We start from the raw sequence: 20144 nt of genomic DNA, 5'->3' as shown, positions 1-20144 counted from the left end.
AGATGATGGCACTAAATTCAGTTTTTAGGCATATTGTCAGCTAACTAGCATATTCTGACATCTTTTCAGTGAAACCTATTTAGTCTAACTTGTGATGTGCTATAGAAATCATTACTTAAAAGATAACTTGAATAACTTTTTGTTGTTGTTATAGGGCAAATTCTACAGGTGGTCAGGACTGCCAGTGGTGCCCAGTATATCCTTCAACCACAGCAGTCAGTGGTTTTGCAGCAGCAGGCTATACCACAGATGCAGCCTGGGGGAGTACAAGCTCCTGTTATACAACAGGTAAAACAGTCTTTAATTATAAGGAATACTATGGTATATGTAACACCTACAAGTGTTGTTATTCTTACTGGTATTAGTATTGGTGTTAATTAGTTATAGTTATTAGTACTGGTGTTAATTCTCACTGCTATTAGAATTTAAAGATAAGCTCAGGTACCCTTCCTCATTTGCCATATAAAGACACTGGCCTGTGTTCTGCCAGAGACTTTACCTGAGTAAAACTAGGTGGTTGTAGTAGACATGGCACTAGTTTGACTGGTGTCCAGAAATCCTTTTCTGTTGTCTTTGTAGTATTTCTCATCAGGTTTAAATTAAATGACAGGGTGGGATCCTCAGTGGCAGTAAGAAAACATGGCTTTCTTTTTTTCTTCACACTAAAGTTTTAACCTCTGTAGAAAAAGACTACTTCTCTTCACAAAGAAAACTAGCACTTGTAACTTAACATTTTGAAAATCTTTCTAGGCACTGAGAAATACTGAAAGTTTTGAGATTCAGAAACACTTAATATTCAATTCAAATAAATCTTAAATGCCATTTCTATTCCCAGGGATTGTGCTAGGCACTGTGCTCAAACTCACAAAAATGGTTAGAGAAGAAATTACATAAATATTTAAAATACAATTTAAAAGTAGATCAGCTATGTGGATAATGTAAAAAACATAGGTATATGATGTTGATGGAGGAAGAAACCACTCTTAATTGAGGAGATCTTGGAATATTTCAGAGGAAGTAGTACTTGAATTGGTCCTTAGATGTAGAGGAAGATTTCACACGATGAGAAAGTTAAAGGAGTCTTGTCCAGATAATGTGGGCAAATTCACACAAGAGTAAGAAGGCAGGTCAGAATCAGGAATAATCCAGTTTGAGTACAGTTTGAGCTGAGCAGAAATTTTATGAGACTTCTATTAGGAAAAGAACTTGATGTTATAGAGGCCAGATGAACTACTTCAGTTTTTAAATTGTTCTTTTCCTATGGCTTAAAATACCCTTCCTTGCTTTCTCTTTTTGTGTGACCTCATCATTTCTTGCCTAGATTATTGCAACAACCTCCTAATTGGTCTCCCTGCCTTAAGTCTCTCACCACTATAGTCTAGCCTACTTTTGTTACCATTGCTTCCAGAGTAATTTTCCTCAAGCTCAGACTTCTGGCTGTCTTAATCACCTAAATCCAGTGGCTTCCTATTTCCCATAGAATAAAATATAAATCCCTCAGTTTGACTTTTAAAGCACTACACAATATGGCTCCAACCTATCGTTCTGTCTTCATTGGGCATTTCTCCCTTTCTCTACTCTCTGATCCTTCCAAGCTGGCCTTCTCTCTGTTCCTCATGTACTTTGTGCCATCTCTTCTGGCCATCTACTATGTTTGCAGTGCACTTAATTCCAGCAAGTAACGAGCATGTTTTAAGGTTTTGAGTTTCCTTATTTTATCTTATTAACAAAGCTTTATATGCTTATATTACTTGCTATAATCTGTCCCATTGCTTTTGTATTTTTCAGTTTGGTTTTGTAAAACAGGTTAAGAGTACAAGTTTTTAAATCGTGTATTTTAAATGGGGAGAAAAATACACTAGGTGGTAGAGAGTTCTGAAAGATTTCTTCAGTTCTGCTCAACAGCTGTCTGTCTTCTCTATTGAAGATGTGAATGTACATGAACACAGACTGTTGAATTGATTTTGTTTTTTTATTTTTTTCATTTATTTTGTTGTTTAAAAAAAACACCTTTTTAAGACATAGTTCAAGCACCATCCTTTTATTTTTTAGATTTCATTTATTTGTTTTTAGTTTTCAACATTCATTTCTATAAGATTTAAAGGCCTGAATTTTCTCCCCCTCCCTCCACTCCATCCACTCCAAGACAGCGTACAATCTGATATAGGCTATACATGTAAAATCAGAGTAAACATATTTCTACATTAGTTATATTGCAGAGAAGAATTAGAACCAAAGGCAAAAATCACAAGAAAGAAGAAACAAAAAACAAGGAGAGAGAAAATGTATGCTTCAATCAGCATTCAGACTCCATTGTTCTTTCTCTGGATGTGGATAGCATTTTCCATCATGAATGTTTTGGAATTGTCTTAGATCCTTGTATTGCTGAGAAAAGTTGTCTATCAAAGATGGTCATTGCACAGTGTTGCTGTTACTGCATACAGTGTTCTTCTGGTTCTGCTCACTTCACCCAGCATCAGTTGATATAAATCCAAATTTTTCTGATGTTCACCTAGTCATCATTTCTTATAGAACAATAGCATTCCATTACATTCATAAACCACAACTTGTTCAGCCATTCCCCGATTGATGGGCACCCCCTCAATTTTCAATTCTTGGCCACTGCAAAAAGAACTGCTATAAATATTTTTATATGTGTGGGTCCTTCTTGCATTTTTATGATCTCTTTGGGATATGAGGTATTGCCTGGGTCAAAGGCATGCATATTTTTATAGCCTTTGGCCATACGTCCAAATTGCTATCCAGAATGGTTGGGCCAGTTCACAACTCCACCAACAAGCACTATCTTCTTCATGAAGTGTTTCCTGATCTCCCTCAATTGCTACTGCCCTCCTTTTCCCATAGTACGTTGTATTTAATTGCTTACTTTATGTTTTTATTTACTTTAAATTTATGCTCCATAGGTTAATTTTCATCTTTCCCATTAGAATAGAAGCTTATTGAAAGTAGAGTTTAGGGGGTGGCCCAGTGAATAGAGCACTAGTCCTGGAGTAAGGAGGACTTGAGTTCAACACTGGCCTCAGACACTTAACAAACACTAGCCGTGTGACCTTGGGTTTCATGCTTTAGTGCCTGGAAGAATAGTGGTGTAATTAAAGAAAGAATGCATTATTGTCAGTCATGAGAACTTTCTAGTAGAGTTAGTCCTGTGCTGTGTAATATTTTTGTCAGTTATGTGGATGAAGGCATAAAGCAGCATTTTGTCAAATTTTCAGGTTCATAAAACTGGGAACATTGGTTAAAATATTGACTGTGATCATATCCAGAAAGATCTTAACAGGATAGAATGATGTGCCAAATTTAATATGTAAATATAAGACAGGAAAAGGGCATCTTCCTGAGGTAGAATCTGGCCTCAGACACTAGCTAGGTGACCTTGAGCAAGTCACTTAACCCTGTTTGCCTCATCTGTAAAATGAGCTAGAAAAGGAAATGACAAATGATTCCAGTATCCGTGCCAGGAAAACCCAGTTGGGATCACGAAAAATTAGACATGACTGAAAAATGACTAAAGAACATCAACAAAGGACAGAAGAAACATGGTTTGAAAACATTTCAAACATGGTTTGAAATGTTAAACAATGTGATATGGTAGCTAGAAAGAAGGAAACATGATGTTTAGCTGCATGAATAAATAAATGCATAGGATCCAAAGAAAGGGAGGTTATTAAAGTCTCACTGTCCTCTACTACAGTCTATGTATACCTATAGTACTGTGTTCATTTTTAAGTACCTCATTTTAGGAACCAAAAAGTGGTTGGAAGTCACAAAACCTGCTCTTATTTTCCTGGTAAGGTAACTGCTTAGGATCAGACCCTCCCTCCATCTGAAGCCCTGAACTGGAAGTAGGAGTTGAATCCACAGTAAAGACTAAGCCCCATCCTCTGCTGCAGTTTGTTGCTTTGGTCCATTTCTGGGGGGGGTCTCCCTGAATCCCAGTGATTTGTGCAGTCACTCACCAGGAGGTCATTTGTGCCCATGTAAATCACCAATGTGGGTCTTAGTCACATTTGACAAGTGTTTGGAGTTTTTTCCATCTTGTTCTACATACATGTCCAGAGTGGATAGCAGACCTCATTCTATAGTTATGGTGGATAGAGCTTGACAAATTTTGGGCAGAAGATAAATGTTTAGGAGTTTAACTTGATAGTGGTATTAGGTCAAAACTATACAATTGGATAGATCTTGAAAAAAAAAAAAGAAAGTAGGGGGGGTGGAGAAAAGAAAGCTAAGAATCGTCATGGGAAGTACCCATTTGGAATTAGGAACAACCTCTGAAGAAAACTGAGGGTGATGTAAGAGTTAAAATTGTTAAACTTGAGGTGACAAGATGATAGGAAAGCTGTTTAAAGGACTCCTATCTGTAAAAAGTGGGTAAAGAAACAGTAGAGAGGTGGAGATTCAAGAGGAAAGAAAATAGGAATGATAGAGGGTACCAGCTCCCAGAGAAGACAAGAAGAGCTTAAAAAATGAGTGCAAATGGCCAAATTTACTTTTGCAAGGAAGAAGACAAACATGTAAAATAGAAGTCAATATTTTCTCTCTCAAACCCACCCTCCTCATAGCTGGCCTATTCCATTGAAATGGACCACCATTCTTTTTTTTATGTTTATTTTCAGTTTTCAACATTCATTTCCATAAGTTTTAAATTTTCTCCCCCTCTACTTCCTCCCCCCCCCAAGGTGGCATGCAATCCGATATAGACTCTGCACATACGTTCCCATTAAACATACTTTCACGTTAGTCATGTTGTATAGAAGAACCAGAACGAATAGGAGGAACCATGAGAAAGAAAGAAAACAAAACAAAAATAGTCTGCTTCACTCTGCATTCATTCAGACTCCATAGTTCTTTCTCTGGATGTGGGTGGCATTTTCCGTCATGGTTCCTTTGGCAGTTTTAGGTCCTGGCATTGCTGGGAAGGACGTAAATCTATCAAAGACTGGCTGTTATTGTGTACAATGTTCTGCTTCTGCTCACTTTGCTCAGCATCAGTTCATATGAATCTTTCCAGGTTTTTCTGAAGTCCCTCTGTTCATCATTTCTTATAGCACAATAGTATTCCATTACATTCATTCATATACCACAAATTGTTCAGCCATTCCTCAGTTGATAGGCATCCCCTCAATTTCTACTAGTTCTTGGCCACCACAAAAATAATTGCTATTTTTTGTTTTTTTATTATTTTATTATTTATTATTTTATAATGGTCTTTTTCCCATTTTTATGATCTCTTTGGGATTCAGCTCTAGATTGTATATACCCTAGATGGTATTGCTGGGTCAAAGGGTATATGCATATTTTTATAGCCCTTTGAGCAAAGTTTCAAATTGCTCTCCAGAGTGGTTGGATCAGCTCACAGGTCCACCAACAATGAATTAATGTTCCAGCTTTCCCACATCTTCTCCAACATTTATAATTTTCCTGTTTTGTCATGTTAGACAATCTGATAGGTGTGATGTGGTGCCTCAGTGTCATTTTGATTTGTATCTCTAGTCAATAGTGATTTAGAGCATTTTTTCGTATGTGTATATATATATATATATATATATATATATATATATATATATATATATATATAGCTTTAATTTCTTCCTCTGAAAACTCTCTGTTCATATCCTTTGACCATTTATCAGTTGGGGAATGACTTGTATTCTTGTGATGGACCACCATTTTTTCAGTCACCTAGGAGTCACCGTCGACTCTTTGCTCTTACTAGCCCAGTCTATGTCAGTTCAGTTGCCAAGACCTGTCAGTTCCATATTTTGTCACCTTTTAGTCATGCCACACCCATTTTAGTGTAGGCCCTCATCATTCCTACTACTGAAATAGCCTCTTCCTGAATCTCCCTGAGTCTGATTTCTTCCCTTTCAATCCTTCTGCATTGCTGATAAATATTCCTAAAGTTTGAGTCTGACCCTGTCACTCCCATGTTCAAAAAACCTCAGTGGCTTCTCATTTTCATTTCCATATCATTTCAGACTTACCCCTTCAACTTGTTCATCTTCTCCTCCGTCTTTCTCTTTATTGTCTTCATTATTATCATCTTCATGTTCTTTAGATGAAGGGTCCTCAGCCCCATCTACTTGTAGCACCAAATAAATAATAAAATATGAATCCCCCTTTGGCATTTTTAATATTTAAAGTCCTTGATAATCTTGCTCCAACCTGTCTTTTACATTACTTTCCCTTCTGCATTCTATTTAAACTCCAGTAAAACTGGTTTGCTTTTAACTATTCCTTATGTGCAAGTTTGTTTTCTCCTTTCATGCCTTATTAGCTGTGTTCCATATGCCTGGAATGCTTTACTTTCCTGCCTTCTTCCAAAGCTCCACTGAAGTTACACCTCTTTTAAGGGACTGTTAATGTTCTCTCTGCCAAATAGCTATGTATTTATTTTATATCGGATTTATCTGTGAATGTATTAATGCTTGATGGACATGAGAATAGTATAAGAGAATAGGTGAAAAACATTAGGGGTATTTTGTATGATATGAAATGAGGGCAATGAGGGAATTTCTGATAGGTGTTTTTAATCCTTACTTGTAGACACAGTAATCCATTGCGATAAAAAGGGGTGAGGTGAGGGGGCATAGGGAAAATACAGAGGAGGTTTGGTCTTGGGACTGTGAAGGAATGATTTAAAAGATTTCTGGGTAGCTCTGAGGAACCAGTTGAGGTTAGCATAAGTTTGTTGCTATCATGAATGAAAAAAGTATGAATGAGACTTTAATATTTCTTTTTTTTTATATGTCAGGTTTTGGCTCCTATCCCTGGAGGGATACCACCGCCAACAGGTGTCATCATACAACCTCAGCAGATCTTATTTACAGGGAACAAGACACAAGTCATACCTACCACCCTGGCAGCTCCCACTGCAGCACAAGCACAGATTACGGCAACTGGTCAGCAGCAACCACAACAGCAGCCTGCCCAGCCACAAGCTCCTTTGGTGCTACAAGTAGATGGGGCTGGGGACACTTCATCTGAAGAAGATGAAGATGAAGATGAAGAGGAAGACTATGATGATGAAGAAGATGATAAAGAGAAAGATGGAGGAGAAGATGGACAAGTTGAAGAGGTGAGTCTGGGAAAAATATGGAAATGAGAATCTTGACTGATGATTTTATATTTTGCATGTAGCCTGTGTATAGTTTTTATTTGGAAGGTCAGTATTTAAGTGCTGATCACTTAGGGAGCAACTTGTAGAATAGCCATTATGTTTTAAGTTCTTCATAGATCTATAGGATTGAGATTGAACTAGCTAAAATGAAAACATTTAATATATCCTTTTCTTTAAAGTTTAGGTTGTTATTCGACAAATTTGCACAAAGATTAAAGTGCATCGTGGGCAGTTAAATCATAGCACTTATATCTACAAGTGTAGTTAAAAATACATCAGTTCCAACTCTTGAATTCATAGAATAGTCCTAAATATGCAACTTCTTTGATAAAGCAAATAAATGGTAGTGCATTGTTTTACTAGGTTACTACAAATAGATAACATTCAGAAATGAAATAAAACCCTAGATAAAATATCTTTCATGTAAAGAATTTTCATATTCTCCCAAATTGTTGTTTTTGGCAATTAAAATCACAGGTGGTCACTTACTCTGCCATTATATTCATGTGTATACTTTCAGAAAGCTTCAGTTTGCTGAATATTAGTAGGGTTTAATGCTAGTAATATTAATAGATGATAAATTGATATAAATGTCTTTTCTAGGAACCCCTGAATAGTGAGGATGATGTGAGTGATGAAGAAGGACAGGAACTATTTGATACAGAGAATGTTGTTGTGTGCCAATATGATAAGGTGAGGAGTTTAACAAACTGTAGAGGTTGTTTGTACTGAAATTTCTCACCTTGCCTTCTTCCTACTGCTAATTCTTACCTATTTGATATTAAGAGAATAAAAAGTAAGACGACTTCTTAAATGGGTATTCACTAGTATAAGCAGATAGTAATGAGGGGCCTTTATACGGTGAGGTGGCAGTTGGAATAAAGAGGGAATACTGAGAGAAATTTAGTAGAAGTAGAATGTAAAGACCTAGTTAACTAGATAGAAGAGGAAGATGAGAGAAGGATGTACTAAAAGACTACCCTCAGGTAATGGGAGATTGGTTGTTATTAGGGGCAGTTAGGTGGCTCAGTGAATAGAGCACCGGCCCTGGAGTCAGGAGGACCTGAGTTCAAATGTGGCCTCAGATACTTGACACACTAGCCGTGTGACTTTGGGCAAGTCACTTAACCCCAATTGCCCTCCCAAAAGCAAAAAAAAGGGGTTGCTATAGACCGACAATAGTAGTGTATTGAAGAAGGAAGAAGATGAGTTGGGTTTCATTGTTGACTTTTTTCAGGTCCTGCTAGGCCCTCCAGGTGAACATATCTTGGAGATAGTTAAAAATACAGATCTGGATGATCTTGGAGTTAATTTACATACAGATGAAATCCCTGGGAGTGGAAGAAATTTCTGTAGTAGAGTGTGAGTGTAAAGGAAGAATAAAATTGTTGGGGAATACATTAAGGGGCTAAGAAAAGATTAACAAACCAGTATCCAAGATAGAAAAAGCACTGGAATGGTAGAACAAAATAATGTTCTGTCCCTAAAGCTAATGGAATAAAGAGACTATATAGGAAGGAGTTACCATTTGGGTCAAATACTGTTGAGAGATCAACAAGTGTGAAGACTCACAGAAGGCATTGGACTTGAGTTTTGAGGTATTTAGTAACCTTTGTAAGTATGTTTCAGAGACATGAGGGCAAAAGCCCAGTTTTAAAAGTTTGAGAGAATAATTGGGGGAGTGAGGAATTAGAGGTAATCAACATTAATTTAGTGCTCATTTCATATGCTAGGCCCTGGGAAACAATGATGGGAAAAAGTGAATGGCACATGGGTGTAGAGTGGGAGGGTCAAAGGAAAACAGTTTTAGGATTAGGGATAGCTTGACTATGATTTTAGGCCTCTGAGAAAAAGTAGTAGGAAAGAGAAATGGAAAGATACATGAAAAAATAATAGCAGGAACAAGGTCATGGAGGATGTAGAAGGCAATGGAATCCAGGGGAACAGATGGATTATCATTTGTCTGATTGAGCAGTATCACCAGTAAGGAAGTCATGTGGACCTATGGTTAATTCACCTTGCCAGTCTTTGCCTATCCATAAAATGAAAATAGTGCCTACAGTACCTTCCTCATAGGGCTGTAATGAGGCTCACTTGAAATACTGTTTAAACTAATTGGCATGGGGCGGCCAGGTGGCGCAGTAAGAGCGCTGGCCCCAGAGTCAGGAGACCTGGGATCAAATCTGGGCTCAGATACTTAGCACCCACCCAGAAACACCTGGCCTTGTAACCTTGAGCGAGTTACTTAGCCCCAATTGCTTAGGGGCGACCAGGTGGCACAGTGAGTAAGAGCGCCGGCCTCAGGGTTGGGAGACCTGGGATTGATTCCGGGCTCAGATACTTAGCACCACACCCAGAAATAACTGGCCATGTAACCTTGAGCAAGTTACTTAACCCCAATTGCTTTAAAAAAAAATACTTGGCAGACTTTAAAATGGCGTAGATGACAGCTCTGTGACCAGTAGGAAGGAAGAGATGATGGGTGAGGGAACTGAGGAGGTGTAAGGACTCTGTATGGTGGAGGAGTTGAAGTCGATCCTGGTCATAGTTCTTCTCAGCTCAGAGCGTCTGTATTGTGCATTACAGAAACAAAAAACAAAACTTGAAGTTAGCTGCAGAATTGAAAATGTACTTCAGCTTGTGGTGTGATAAAATAGTGGATTTGAACTTAGAAGACGGGTTTGAATTCTATTTCTGCTCCTTAACTACCCATCATTTACACTTTCTGAGTCTCTTGCTTTCCTTCTATAAGGGGGTTGGATCACTTCTGGTTCTAAATCTTTTTACAATCATACTATTATCTATTTCAGAAGTGTTTGGGAAACTATTTCTAAAATAGTTTTGGGAAAGGGAAATAGGAAATAAATTATTTTAAAATGTATTTTAAATTTTCATAGACGTATGAGCAATTTTAAAATGTATTTGCTTATTGTTATGCTTGCTAGTATTAATACAATGCTAACTTTCTATAGGATTTTTAAAGACTTTTCTTGACCCCACTTGTAGTTGATGTCAAACACTTCGTTTGTATAGAATATTAGTTATAGAATACAGTCTGCTCTGTTATGGTCTTGTCCCTTTCTTGTCTTACCTTCTGTGTTATAGAAGTCATTAAACCCATACATACAACTGAAGAAGCTTAGAAATCTTCTTCTAGAGTAAACCTCTCACTTTACAAATGAAGAAACAGGCCTAGAAAGGTTGTATTACCCTTAGTCATATAGGTAGGTAATGATAGCTAGGACTAGAATCCATGTTGCCTGACTTCTGATTCCAGTATATTTTTCAACTATTCAACAAATTAAGACTACTGAGGTCAAAAGTCTCTAATGTTTAGGTGTATGGCAGTCATTTCAGTATGTTTTGCTCTGCTTTGAGTTAATTAGGATACTTTCCCAAGTGTCAAATACTATGCCAGCAAATATGTGTATGTATCCCCTCTTTGGCCATTTCACTCATTTTTCCACTAGAGGGCACCCAAAAGAAGTAGATGAAAGACCAAGCTAATAGACTGAACTACTTAGTATCATTTATATTCCCCCAGTGAATCAGACTACTGAGGCCAAAGGTCTCTAATGTTTCCTTTATGACAGTAATCTCAGTATGTTTTGTTCTGCTTTAAGTTAAGATACTTCCACAAATGTCGATTACTGTACCCGCAAATGTGCGTATACAATACACGCATATATACCTACACCTAGAATAGAAATTGTCAGAGGAGGACATAATAACAGAGAACATCTATTTGAAGGATTCATGTAGAAGAGAAATTAGGTAGTTTGAAGTTCAAGGGCAGAATTCTAGACCCAGTGAGTAGAAATGTCTTAGAAGTTCAATTTCTTCTTTCATTGATGTTTCAAAAAGGGAAAAAAGAGCAACCTTCCATTGACTTTTTCACAACAGTGCCGTGCTGGAAGGGGATATTTTACAACGCTAACATAATTCTGACTTGGATTCAGGGCAAGAGGCTTTTTTAGGCTTGAAAAGGGGGTTTTGTAAAATGAATCAGTTGAGGTTGTTTGGAGTCATCAAGGTTTTCGTATTATGTAGTGTGGTGGCAGCAATAGGAATGGACAGAACTTGACTTTTTTGGGTGACATTTTTGAGGTGCAGAAGAAAAGAGCTAAGTAATTTTAGTAGAAAATCATAATACTTAGAATTGGGAGGGAGCTTAAAGAAACACTAAGTCTGAGGACCTGGCTCTGCCATTTAATAGATTTGTTGCCTGGGGGCTTATCATTTGACCTCTTTGAGCCTCTGTTTCCATTTCTTTAAATGAAGATTTATAATGCCTCACAAGGTTATTAATGAAGAAATTGTGTTATAAACTTGAATTAGAAGTGACTTGTTTTTATTTATTATTATGACTCTTAGATTAAGCATAGAGACCAGGAACTGAAGTAGCATAGATAATGGAGATCTGTTTAGGTTTTTAAATTTCTGCTTCCTATTTCATCAAAATTTTTATAAAAAGTAGTTAGGATTAATTGGTTTTAGGTTTGCTTCTTTTATTTTCCTTCTCTGCCGAAGTCATAGAAGATGAAAAGTAAAGTGCCCTCTTTTATGTTTTTAACTCTAATTATTCTCAAGTTAATTTGAAAGTAGCTATAATTTGCAGGAATTTAATAAAATACATCCAATTTGAGGCAGTTTTAAGAGTGCCTAGTAGATAGAAACCTTGTTCTGTATTCAGGTGAGAGACAGATACATACACACACTTATTTCTGTGTGCAACATCATTTGTGAGAATGCATTTGCCAGCCTGAGATAATACAATCTAGCTTAAGGTTTGACTAATAAATTAAAAGCCATAAGAACTATAAAATAAAGATAATTTTAGCATAATTGACTTTTTAAAAACTTATAATTGCTTTTTGGTTTTATACCATATTAACTAAGATTTGTGCCTGGGGACTAATCACTCACTTCACCACTCTGAGATTCAGTTTTTATTTCTTTAAATAGGGATTATAGGTGCCTCACTGGGTTGTTATAAAGAAAGAATATTGTTTAAAGTAATGAAATGTTAACTTGTATTTATTGTGGCTTATTGGTTATGTGTAGTGAGGAACAGATTTAGCATAGATAGTGAAGATCTATTTTGTTTAATTTTTAAAATTTATACTTCTTACTCCATTAAAATTCTTAGAGTAGTGAGAATAGACTGATTTTAGATTTGTTTATTTTCTGTTTTTATCCTCTGGCAAAATAATTATAGTCAGAACCCTCTCATCTTCATTGAACTGTTTCTTGTTTAAAAAAAAAAAAGCACTAAGCAAAAACCAGCTATACACAGTGGCCATGTTTGCCAGTATGTACTTAATTCCACATGCATAGTCTCAGCCTCTTCTCCCTTCCGCCCCTCCCATAACACACTGAAAAGGGGGGAGATATATTTGTTATCAGTTTTCTAGGAATGTAGATTATTCATTACAATTCATTATGATTTACTTTCTAAATGGAATATGGTATCTTTTTTCTTAATTTTAAAAAATTCTGATTTCTTTGTACCCTTATTTTCATCTTACCTTTCTTGTTTGTTTAGATCCACAGAAGTAAAAACAAGTGGAAGTTTCACCTCAAAGATGGCATTATGAATCTTAATGGAAGAGATTATGTATTTTCCAAAGCCATTGGGGATGCAGAATGGTGAAGAATTGCCTTTTTTTTTTTTTAAAAAAATTAAAAAACAAACAAACAAAAAAAAGGATTCTTAAAGCTGGACTGGTTGAAAACTTAGGACATATACTTCAACCAAAATTTACTTCTGCATGTCAGAAAGGTATGGTAGAAGCAAAGCTACTGGAACAAAGATTGACCATGACAACGTAGACACTACTTCAGACTGGCAAGCCATGGAATTGTAGCACCTGGCATTGTTGGGAGCTGAGTTTTTGTTAGAAATACCATAATTATCACTTCAACATACAGGTACCTACAGCCAGTAATTAGCATGTAAGGCTTTGTTGCCATCTTTCTCCCTCTAACTTGTTAAGTCAGAAAATATTTCTTGGAACAAATCGAAGGAACTCTTCCCTTTTGATAGAACGATCTGGAACTTCTTGTGTGTGGTCATTATATTGATTAAATTTGTGTGGGGGCTTTTTACAAAAGGGAAAGAATTATGGTGTTGAATTAAAATTCTCTTGTATAAGAAAAAGATTTAAAATTCTATTTGATAGGTCTTAAGTAATTTTACTTGCCATTCTCCCTCAGTGATATTCCTTCTATATCCCTTCCCATTCCTTTTCTCAGCATCTGTTTAATAGAGAAAAGAATATAATCAGTGATAATATTCATAGGATCATACACTTAGAGCTAGAAGGGACCTTAGGAGGTCATCTTGCCAGAACCTCATTTTATAAATGCTGGAATTTGAACCCAGGTCCTTTGCTTGATTGGGACTCAATCATCTTATTATACCGCATTGCTTCCCAATTAAATTACTTTTTGGAGACCACATCTTTATTTGACCTAAAACTTTATATACATATCTATCTATCTATCCTAAAATTAAGTTTTTAAAATCTGTTCAGCATAATTCAAAAACATTTTACAGGAATTGAGAGGAAATGACAGTGGTAAGTTTAATTTCCTAAGAGAGGGCCTGTCCCCCATTCCTCATCCTTTTTCTCCTTTTAAAGCCAAATTGGCTGCTCAGGAATAGATATATTTCGAAGGGTACCATCTGATTGAAGTTGTATATACATGTGCAAATACGTTGATGTACTCCTATAATTAGGCTGAAATATGTCTCGGTGAACTTAATCTCCAAGCTTTTAGATTTCCAGTGCATATAATTGAGGGTGAGGACACTGATTTTATTAAACAATTTAGTTACTATAAAAAAGAGTCTTGTGCTTATTGGGAAGGAATAGCAAAACTTGATAACAGAAATCTAATTGTCAAAGTTAAGGTAAACAAATAAGTTTTTTTGACAACTGACTTTAGGCAAAACCTTTTTTGCTTCAGTGTGAATGTCCTTGTTTACATGATGGCCCTACTTTTAAAAATAAGTGATGGGCAATGTAAACAACTACTCCAGTTCATCAGGAAGGAAGGCAGTGGGGTTTGGGATTAGATTAGCAGTCACAGTTCAGTGTCCCACCAGAGACTCAAGAACAGTGTTTCTGTAAGCACTGTAATGTTTACTATGTCAGCTACTTGGGAGAGGATCAGTTAATAATCATTAGCAGACTGAAAGGACATTTGTCTTGATCTCTATTCCTTTTGGATAATTAAAATTTTGTCATGGTTGACAAATTCCAAGTGTATTTAATCTCCTGTATATTTATTAACTGCTTTTCTTTTCCCTCTCCCATCTTAGTCTTCCTTTTATTTTCCTCTCAATATGTTTGCAGCAGTAGCTTACATGAAAACCTTAAAGTACATTGCAAGGAAGAAAACTGTGATGAGCCATTCATTATATGGGTTTTTTTACACCACTGAGATCTTTAAAATTGTCTATTCACCAGAGAGCCTAATCAAATTACTGCCCCTCTTGTCCTTGCTTATATGTTGTAAACCTCATTATAAAGTTGGTTTCCAGTCACATTAATAATAATTAAGTGCTGTTTTGATGTAAAGATTTTGAGTATGATTTTTATTTTGATTTGTCTTAATTTAGGATATAATCTTAATCTCTCTTTTTTTTTTAAGAAAAAACTTAAAAAAAAAATTACCACTATGCTAAAAGCACATGCAGTTTTTTTGGAGGTCATTTATATGCTGGGGTGGGGTGGGGGACCAGACTGGTTGTTACCCTAAAGTTTTGTTTTTTTGAATTGTCAGGAAGTAAAGCTGCCAAATAGGTTTGTTTACCCAAAAAAGGAATCAGTCATCTACCTGGAAAAGTTTAGCAATGCTGCACACAATTGAACAAATGAAATCTTTTTAGCTACTTAGCAGTTTTTTTTTACTACTGGAACCCACGTTATAATACTTATTCTCTTTTATGTCTTGGGTCCTCTGTGGTAGACATATCTTTTTTGTTCATATAGCAGCATTATAAACTGGCCTGTCACTATACTGTATTTTGTGATATGAATAACTACTGCTTTCAGAGTAATTTTTGGATTATTTTGAAGCAGGTTAATAACCATTTGTATTTGCACCTGTGTCTTACATATTAATTATGGCATGCTTGGCAAATGAGGGATTTTGTTTTAATTACCTGTGAAGTTTTTTGAAAGCCAGTCTAACAAAATGACTTACCAAATCGTGCTCTTACATATTGCTACTTCAAGTGTTCCTTTTAAATCAAACTTTTCAATTTTATTTTGTAGCAATTTGCTGTAAGAATGTAGCTTGCTTACCTTTTATCGTACTTGAATTTTAATCATGGTTTTTAACATTGTAATTGAACAGACCATTTCATTAGGTTCCATAGAGATTGTCATTCCTTTGAAGAGGACAAGGAATTCCCACTTAGAGTTTTAAAATTAATATAACTTGTTTATTTGAAGTAGAGATAGTTCAGTATTGATATTACAGAGATGAGAGGTTTCAAAAGCGTTAAGTTTAGATTTGCACAGATGGTAACAGCACCTTTTAACTTGAAAAAAACCGGGGAAATATCTTTAACATTAATCATCAGCTCTAATGGACATTTGCATAGCAACTGGATAAAGTGTAGAAATTTGTGCCTTTCAGCATACAGATTCTTGGTTGGTGGTCATTTGAATAAGCTGGGCCACTTGAATTCCTGAGAGCACGTTTAATTTTTGTGGTGTTCCAAATGTATCTTTAAAAACTCTTAATGTGCAATTAATTTCTAAAATCAAATAAGTAAAATGTCTGCTATTGAGGGGAATAGACATATAAGGAACTTTATATTGGACTGTTATATTTTTAATGTTCAATTTTTGTTATTGCTAAGTAATTAAATTTCATCCTAATGTTACATCCCATGTTGTCCCTTGCATTGAAATCATAGGCCACATTGACATAGTCCTCTAAAGTAATAACATCAAGATTTCAAAAGTACGTGGTGATTTTACAGTGTGTTTTTTGAGGAGCATAGTTCTAATATTCACTGTTCTTAGAAAACAACATGAAAACATGATGTACACATGTTTTCCTTTGCTAGAGTGTAAGATGAAAAAATCAAGGTATAGGCTTTCTTTTTCTTTTTTTTGGGGGGGGGGTTAGGATGGGGGGATGTGTATTCCCCTCTGTTCAAAGTATTTCATGAATACCCAATAGCAATAATGTCACCATAAACTACTTCCATAGGGGAAATATTCATAATCCCAGTACAGGAAAACAGACAAATAGACTCCCATAGGAGTTCCCTTTTTAAAAATTAGCAAATTCTTCCACTTGAAAAAAATTCCTTTATTTGCTGATTGATTTTACACTGAATTTTTTTGTTATTATTTAGAAGTTGTTGTGCAATGTTAATTGACTTTTATTGGCATTTTAATTTTTTTTCTTTTTGGCAGAAGCCCCTCTCAGTCCTCTGCACCAATTTCAAATTAACCTATTTCAGATTTTCAAATTCAATGGTTAAATATAGAATTAAAACACACACACACACACACAGAGTTTTGAGTCTTACCCCACTATTATGCTAGGGAAGTGATATTTAAATCTATGTCCATTTTTTAAAAAGGTTCTCATTTACTTTTGGTCGGTTATTGTGGCTTTTAAAAAATTACTTTGGCTTATGCCTATTATGAAGAACAAAAGGAACTTTTTATGGGAGGAACTATTTTCAGTTATTTACACCTATAGTCCAGTGTGTATCAAGGTACCAATGGACTGCAATATTTTTTTTTGGTGGGGGAGGGGCAAATACCCTTTTTTTTTTTTTTGCTGTTCTGAGCTACACTTGTCAACTGCTGTTGTACATACTATTATGTGTACGGGGTTAAATATATTTATTATGTTTGTAAAAGTCATTCTGTACAATTACAGATCAAGGTTGCTCTTCTGTGATATACAGGATATTATGTTTCAAAGGCCATGCTTGGAATACAATTAGAGAACTTAGTATTTTGATGTACTAAGACCTATTTTAAGTTTAATATTTTGCCTTTGCAAAGACTTTAATTAAAGATGTTATTTAAAAAAACTAGTTTTTTTTTTAATTTTACTTGTTTAATAATAAATTTTCTTTTGACACAAAGGTTACTTCAAGAAGTTATATCCTTTGGTAAATTAGGCAAAGACTTAAAATAATGGTAATTGGACTGAACTGATAATGATGGGAAAATATTATAAAACCTGATTTAATTAGTGACAGAACACCAATCTGAATAAGTAAGAGGTCTATAGTTAATAAATATTGAATAATTTTTAAAGTGTATTTAAGTACATGTTGTAATATTGAGTTTTAAAAATGGAACCTGTTTAATGAATAGAGCATAGAATTAAGATTTGGAACTGAAAGAGGGACCTAGGAAGGGTTCTAGTGCCTTCCTCTTTTTTATAGATGAATAAATTGAGGTATGAAGAGGGAAAATATCCTTGCCCAATGTTTCACAGACACAGACATTGGCAGAACTGGGATTTGAAATAAGGTCGTTTTTTTTTTAAAATGGTATCTTTTTATGCCTACATTTCCTGCTGTATCCTTTCCTTACTCCCTTTCAATAAGCTATTCCTTAAATTAAAAAAAAAAAAAGGAAGGAAAAAGGTTTTTCGGACCCAACCAATATACCAAATAAGTCTGCTGTTAGGATATGTAGTATTCTGTTACAGCGCACCCCCACATCTGCAAAGGAGCATGATGGTTGGGGGAGAGAAGTATGAGAGCATCTTCTCATATCTGGTTATTTCACAGCATTCAATTTCAGTTTTGTTCTTCTCATTTACATTGCTGTATTTACTGAGCATGTTGCTGTACTGTCTCTTCCTCACTCTAGACGTTGTATTGTACCTTTTTATGGTACCTTGTACCATTTTAAAGTACTTTCAAGGAAGTACTTGAGCATTTACATTTAAGAGAAAAATTGTTCTCTTAAAACTTCTTTGCCCTTTTGAATGTATCCAGCCTTTTATAGGTAACATCAGTTCCAACTAAAAAGTACAGTTTTACCGTATGACATTTATGCTAAGTGACAAGGTTTTTTTTTTTTTTGTCATTTTGTAAGTATGTTAAATATAGATTAAAAACTGGGGGTTTTACCCTGAAAGTTTTTGTTACTTTGACCAGTATCACTACTTTCTCCTACCCTGGTACTTGGCAAAGTTTTTTCTTTCATTAACATCCTGATATGGGCCCAAAATGCTGGTAATTCTTTTTATCCAAATAAAAACTAGCAGGTAGCAATCTTCTGGACAAGATGGGGTAGGATGGCCTTTGGGTAGGTAGAGTTTGCCTTTGAATTGAGAGGGTCACCTTTTCATGTGAGATGGGGTGAAGACATCTGGGTGATGTGAGAGAAGTAGAGGAACAAGCCTATGGCAAATAGCCCGGGGCTTTTTCAGCAAAGATGAGGCAAGTTTCTCAGGTGAGAGAAACCATGGAGGTTTAAGAGGAGGTGAAAAATCCTGGAAACACCACTATGGTGAGTGGGATAGTGAATCAGTCAATAGGGAGGTGTCACATTGAGGGTCCAGTTGAGACCTGAGATTATAACATAAATTTGTAGTGGACACAATCAGCATCGACAAGTTTCATGATTATCTCTAATTTTCAGCAGCATGTGACTAGGAACAAATGTAGCAGATTGTGGGAATGATCTAAGGTTGAGGTTTGGCCGGGCAAGATAGGTGATGGGATATAGGGGGGCAAGGGATTATAGAGAGGGATACAGCATAGAGTTGAACTGGTTCGCCAAAAAATCCAAATGGGGAAATACAGTATTGATGGCCTGGGAAAGAACTGACAAGTATAAAAATCGGAGGTCATCATGAGGACAAAAAATAGGGCATACAAGGCTGAGGAAGACTGGAATGAAAAGTTATATTCAGGAGAAGGAATTTAAATACCTTAGTATATAACCTTACACAGTGTTAGATAACAGGGGTTCAAAGACAAAAATGAAAGTTCCTACCCTTGAGTAATTTATATTCTTTGGGGCAGATAACAGCAAGTACATAGAGTACTTTTAAGTGGGTAGATCGTGAAAGTCTTTTCAAGTTGAGCCTTAAAGAAGTCAAGGGATTCTCAGAGGAAGAGGTGAAGGAGGAGTGTGTTTTTAGACATAAATGGAAGATGGAGTGTCCAGGGAAGATGTCGTAGTATGGCTGGAATATAGCACGTGAAGGGGAATACAAAATTAGACTGAGAAGCTAGGTAAAACCAGATTAGAATTCTGATTGCTAGCAGTGAACCTTTGAAGACAGAACCTTGGGAAACCCATTTAAGCAAGAGATAAATGATGATCTGGCAATGGAGACTCTTGGTAAAACAGAATTGTGACACAGATGATAAAAGGAAGTTAAGAGTATTCAAAAGAAGAGAAGAAAATGCTTGACAGTCAACTACAAATGGGTAAAACAAAATGACTAAAAAGTCATTGGATTGAACAGTTAAGTGGTAATGATATCTTTGGTTCATAATAGAACATTAATTCAAATGGCAAAAGAGGCTCAAAAAGCCAATGAGAAGAATGCCTTAAAAAAACTTAATTTGCCAGATGGAAAAAGAATCTCAAAAGCTCACCAAAGAGAATAATTCCTTCAGAATTAGATTGCAGCAAATGGAAGCTAGTGACTTTATGAGAAAACAAGATACTATTAAATAGATCCAAACAAATGAAAAAATAGAAGGCAATGTGAAATATCTCATTGGAAAAACCACTGACCTGGAAAAGAGATCCAGGAGAGAGAATTTAAAGACTATCAGACTAACTGAAAGCCACGATCAAAAAAAGAACCTAGAAATCATACTTAAAGAAATTCTAAAGGGAAATTACCCTGATGTTTTAGAACCAGAGAGCAAACTAATAGAGGTTGAAAGAATCCACCAGTCACTTCTTGAAACAGATCCCAAAAAGAAAACTCCTAGGAATATTATAGCCAGGTTCCGGAATTCCCAGATCAAAGAAAA

At 35.8% G+C, this 20144-nt stretch overlaps 1 protein-coding gene across 4 annotated transcripts in view; it reads left to right on the top strand.

Annotated features, from left to right (window-relative positions):
* GTF2A1 (general transcription factor IIA subunit 1) overlaps positions 1 to 16046 on the top strand; it is a 50692-nt gene extending 34646 nt beyond the window's left edge. For all 4 annotated transcript variants that reach the window (XM_069092358.1, XM_069092356.1, XM_069092355.1 and 1 more), the window contains exons 6-9: positions 155 to 288; positions 6779 to 7102; positions 7748 to 7837; positions 12690 to 16046. In XM_069092358.1, the coding sequence (XP_068948459.1) occupies positions 155 to 288; positions 6779 to 7102; positions 7748 to 7837; positions 12690 to 12797 (656 nt within the window). In that variant the 3' untranslated portion in view covers positions 12798 to 16046. The remainder of the gene's footprint in view (positions 1 to 154; positions 289 to 6778; positions 7103 to 7747; positions 7838 to 12689) is intronic.
* The last annotated feature ends 4098 nt before the right edge of the window (positions 16047 to 20144 follow it).

Source organism: Petaurus breviceps, unplaced genomic scaffold (assembly GCF_028583685.1).
Source record: "Petaurus breviceps papuanus isolate PSGF00001 unplaced genomic scaffold, PetGlider_PUasm1.0 189, whole genome shotgun sequence".
Taxonomy (NCBI): Eukaryota; Metazoa; Chordata; class Mammalia; order Diprotodontia; family Petauridae; genus Petaurus; species Petaurus breviceps.
This window is presented reverse-complemented; position numbering and strand designations above follow the sequence as displayed.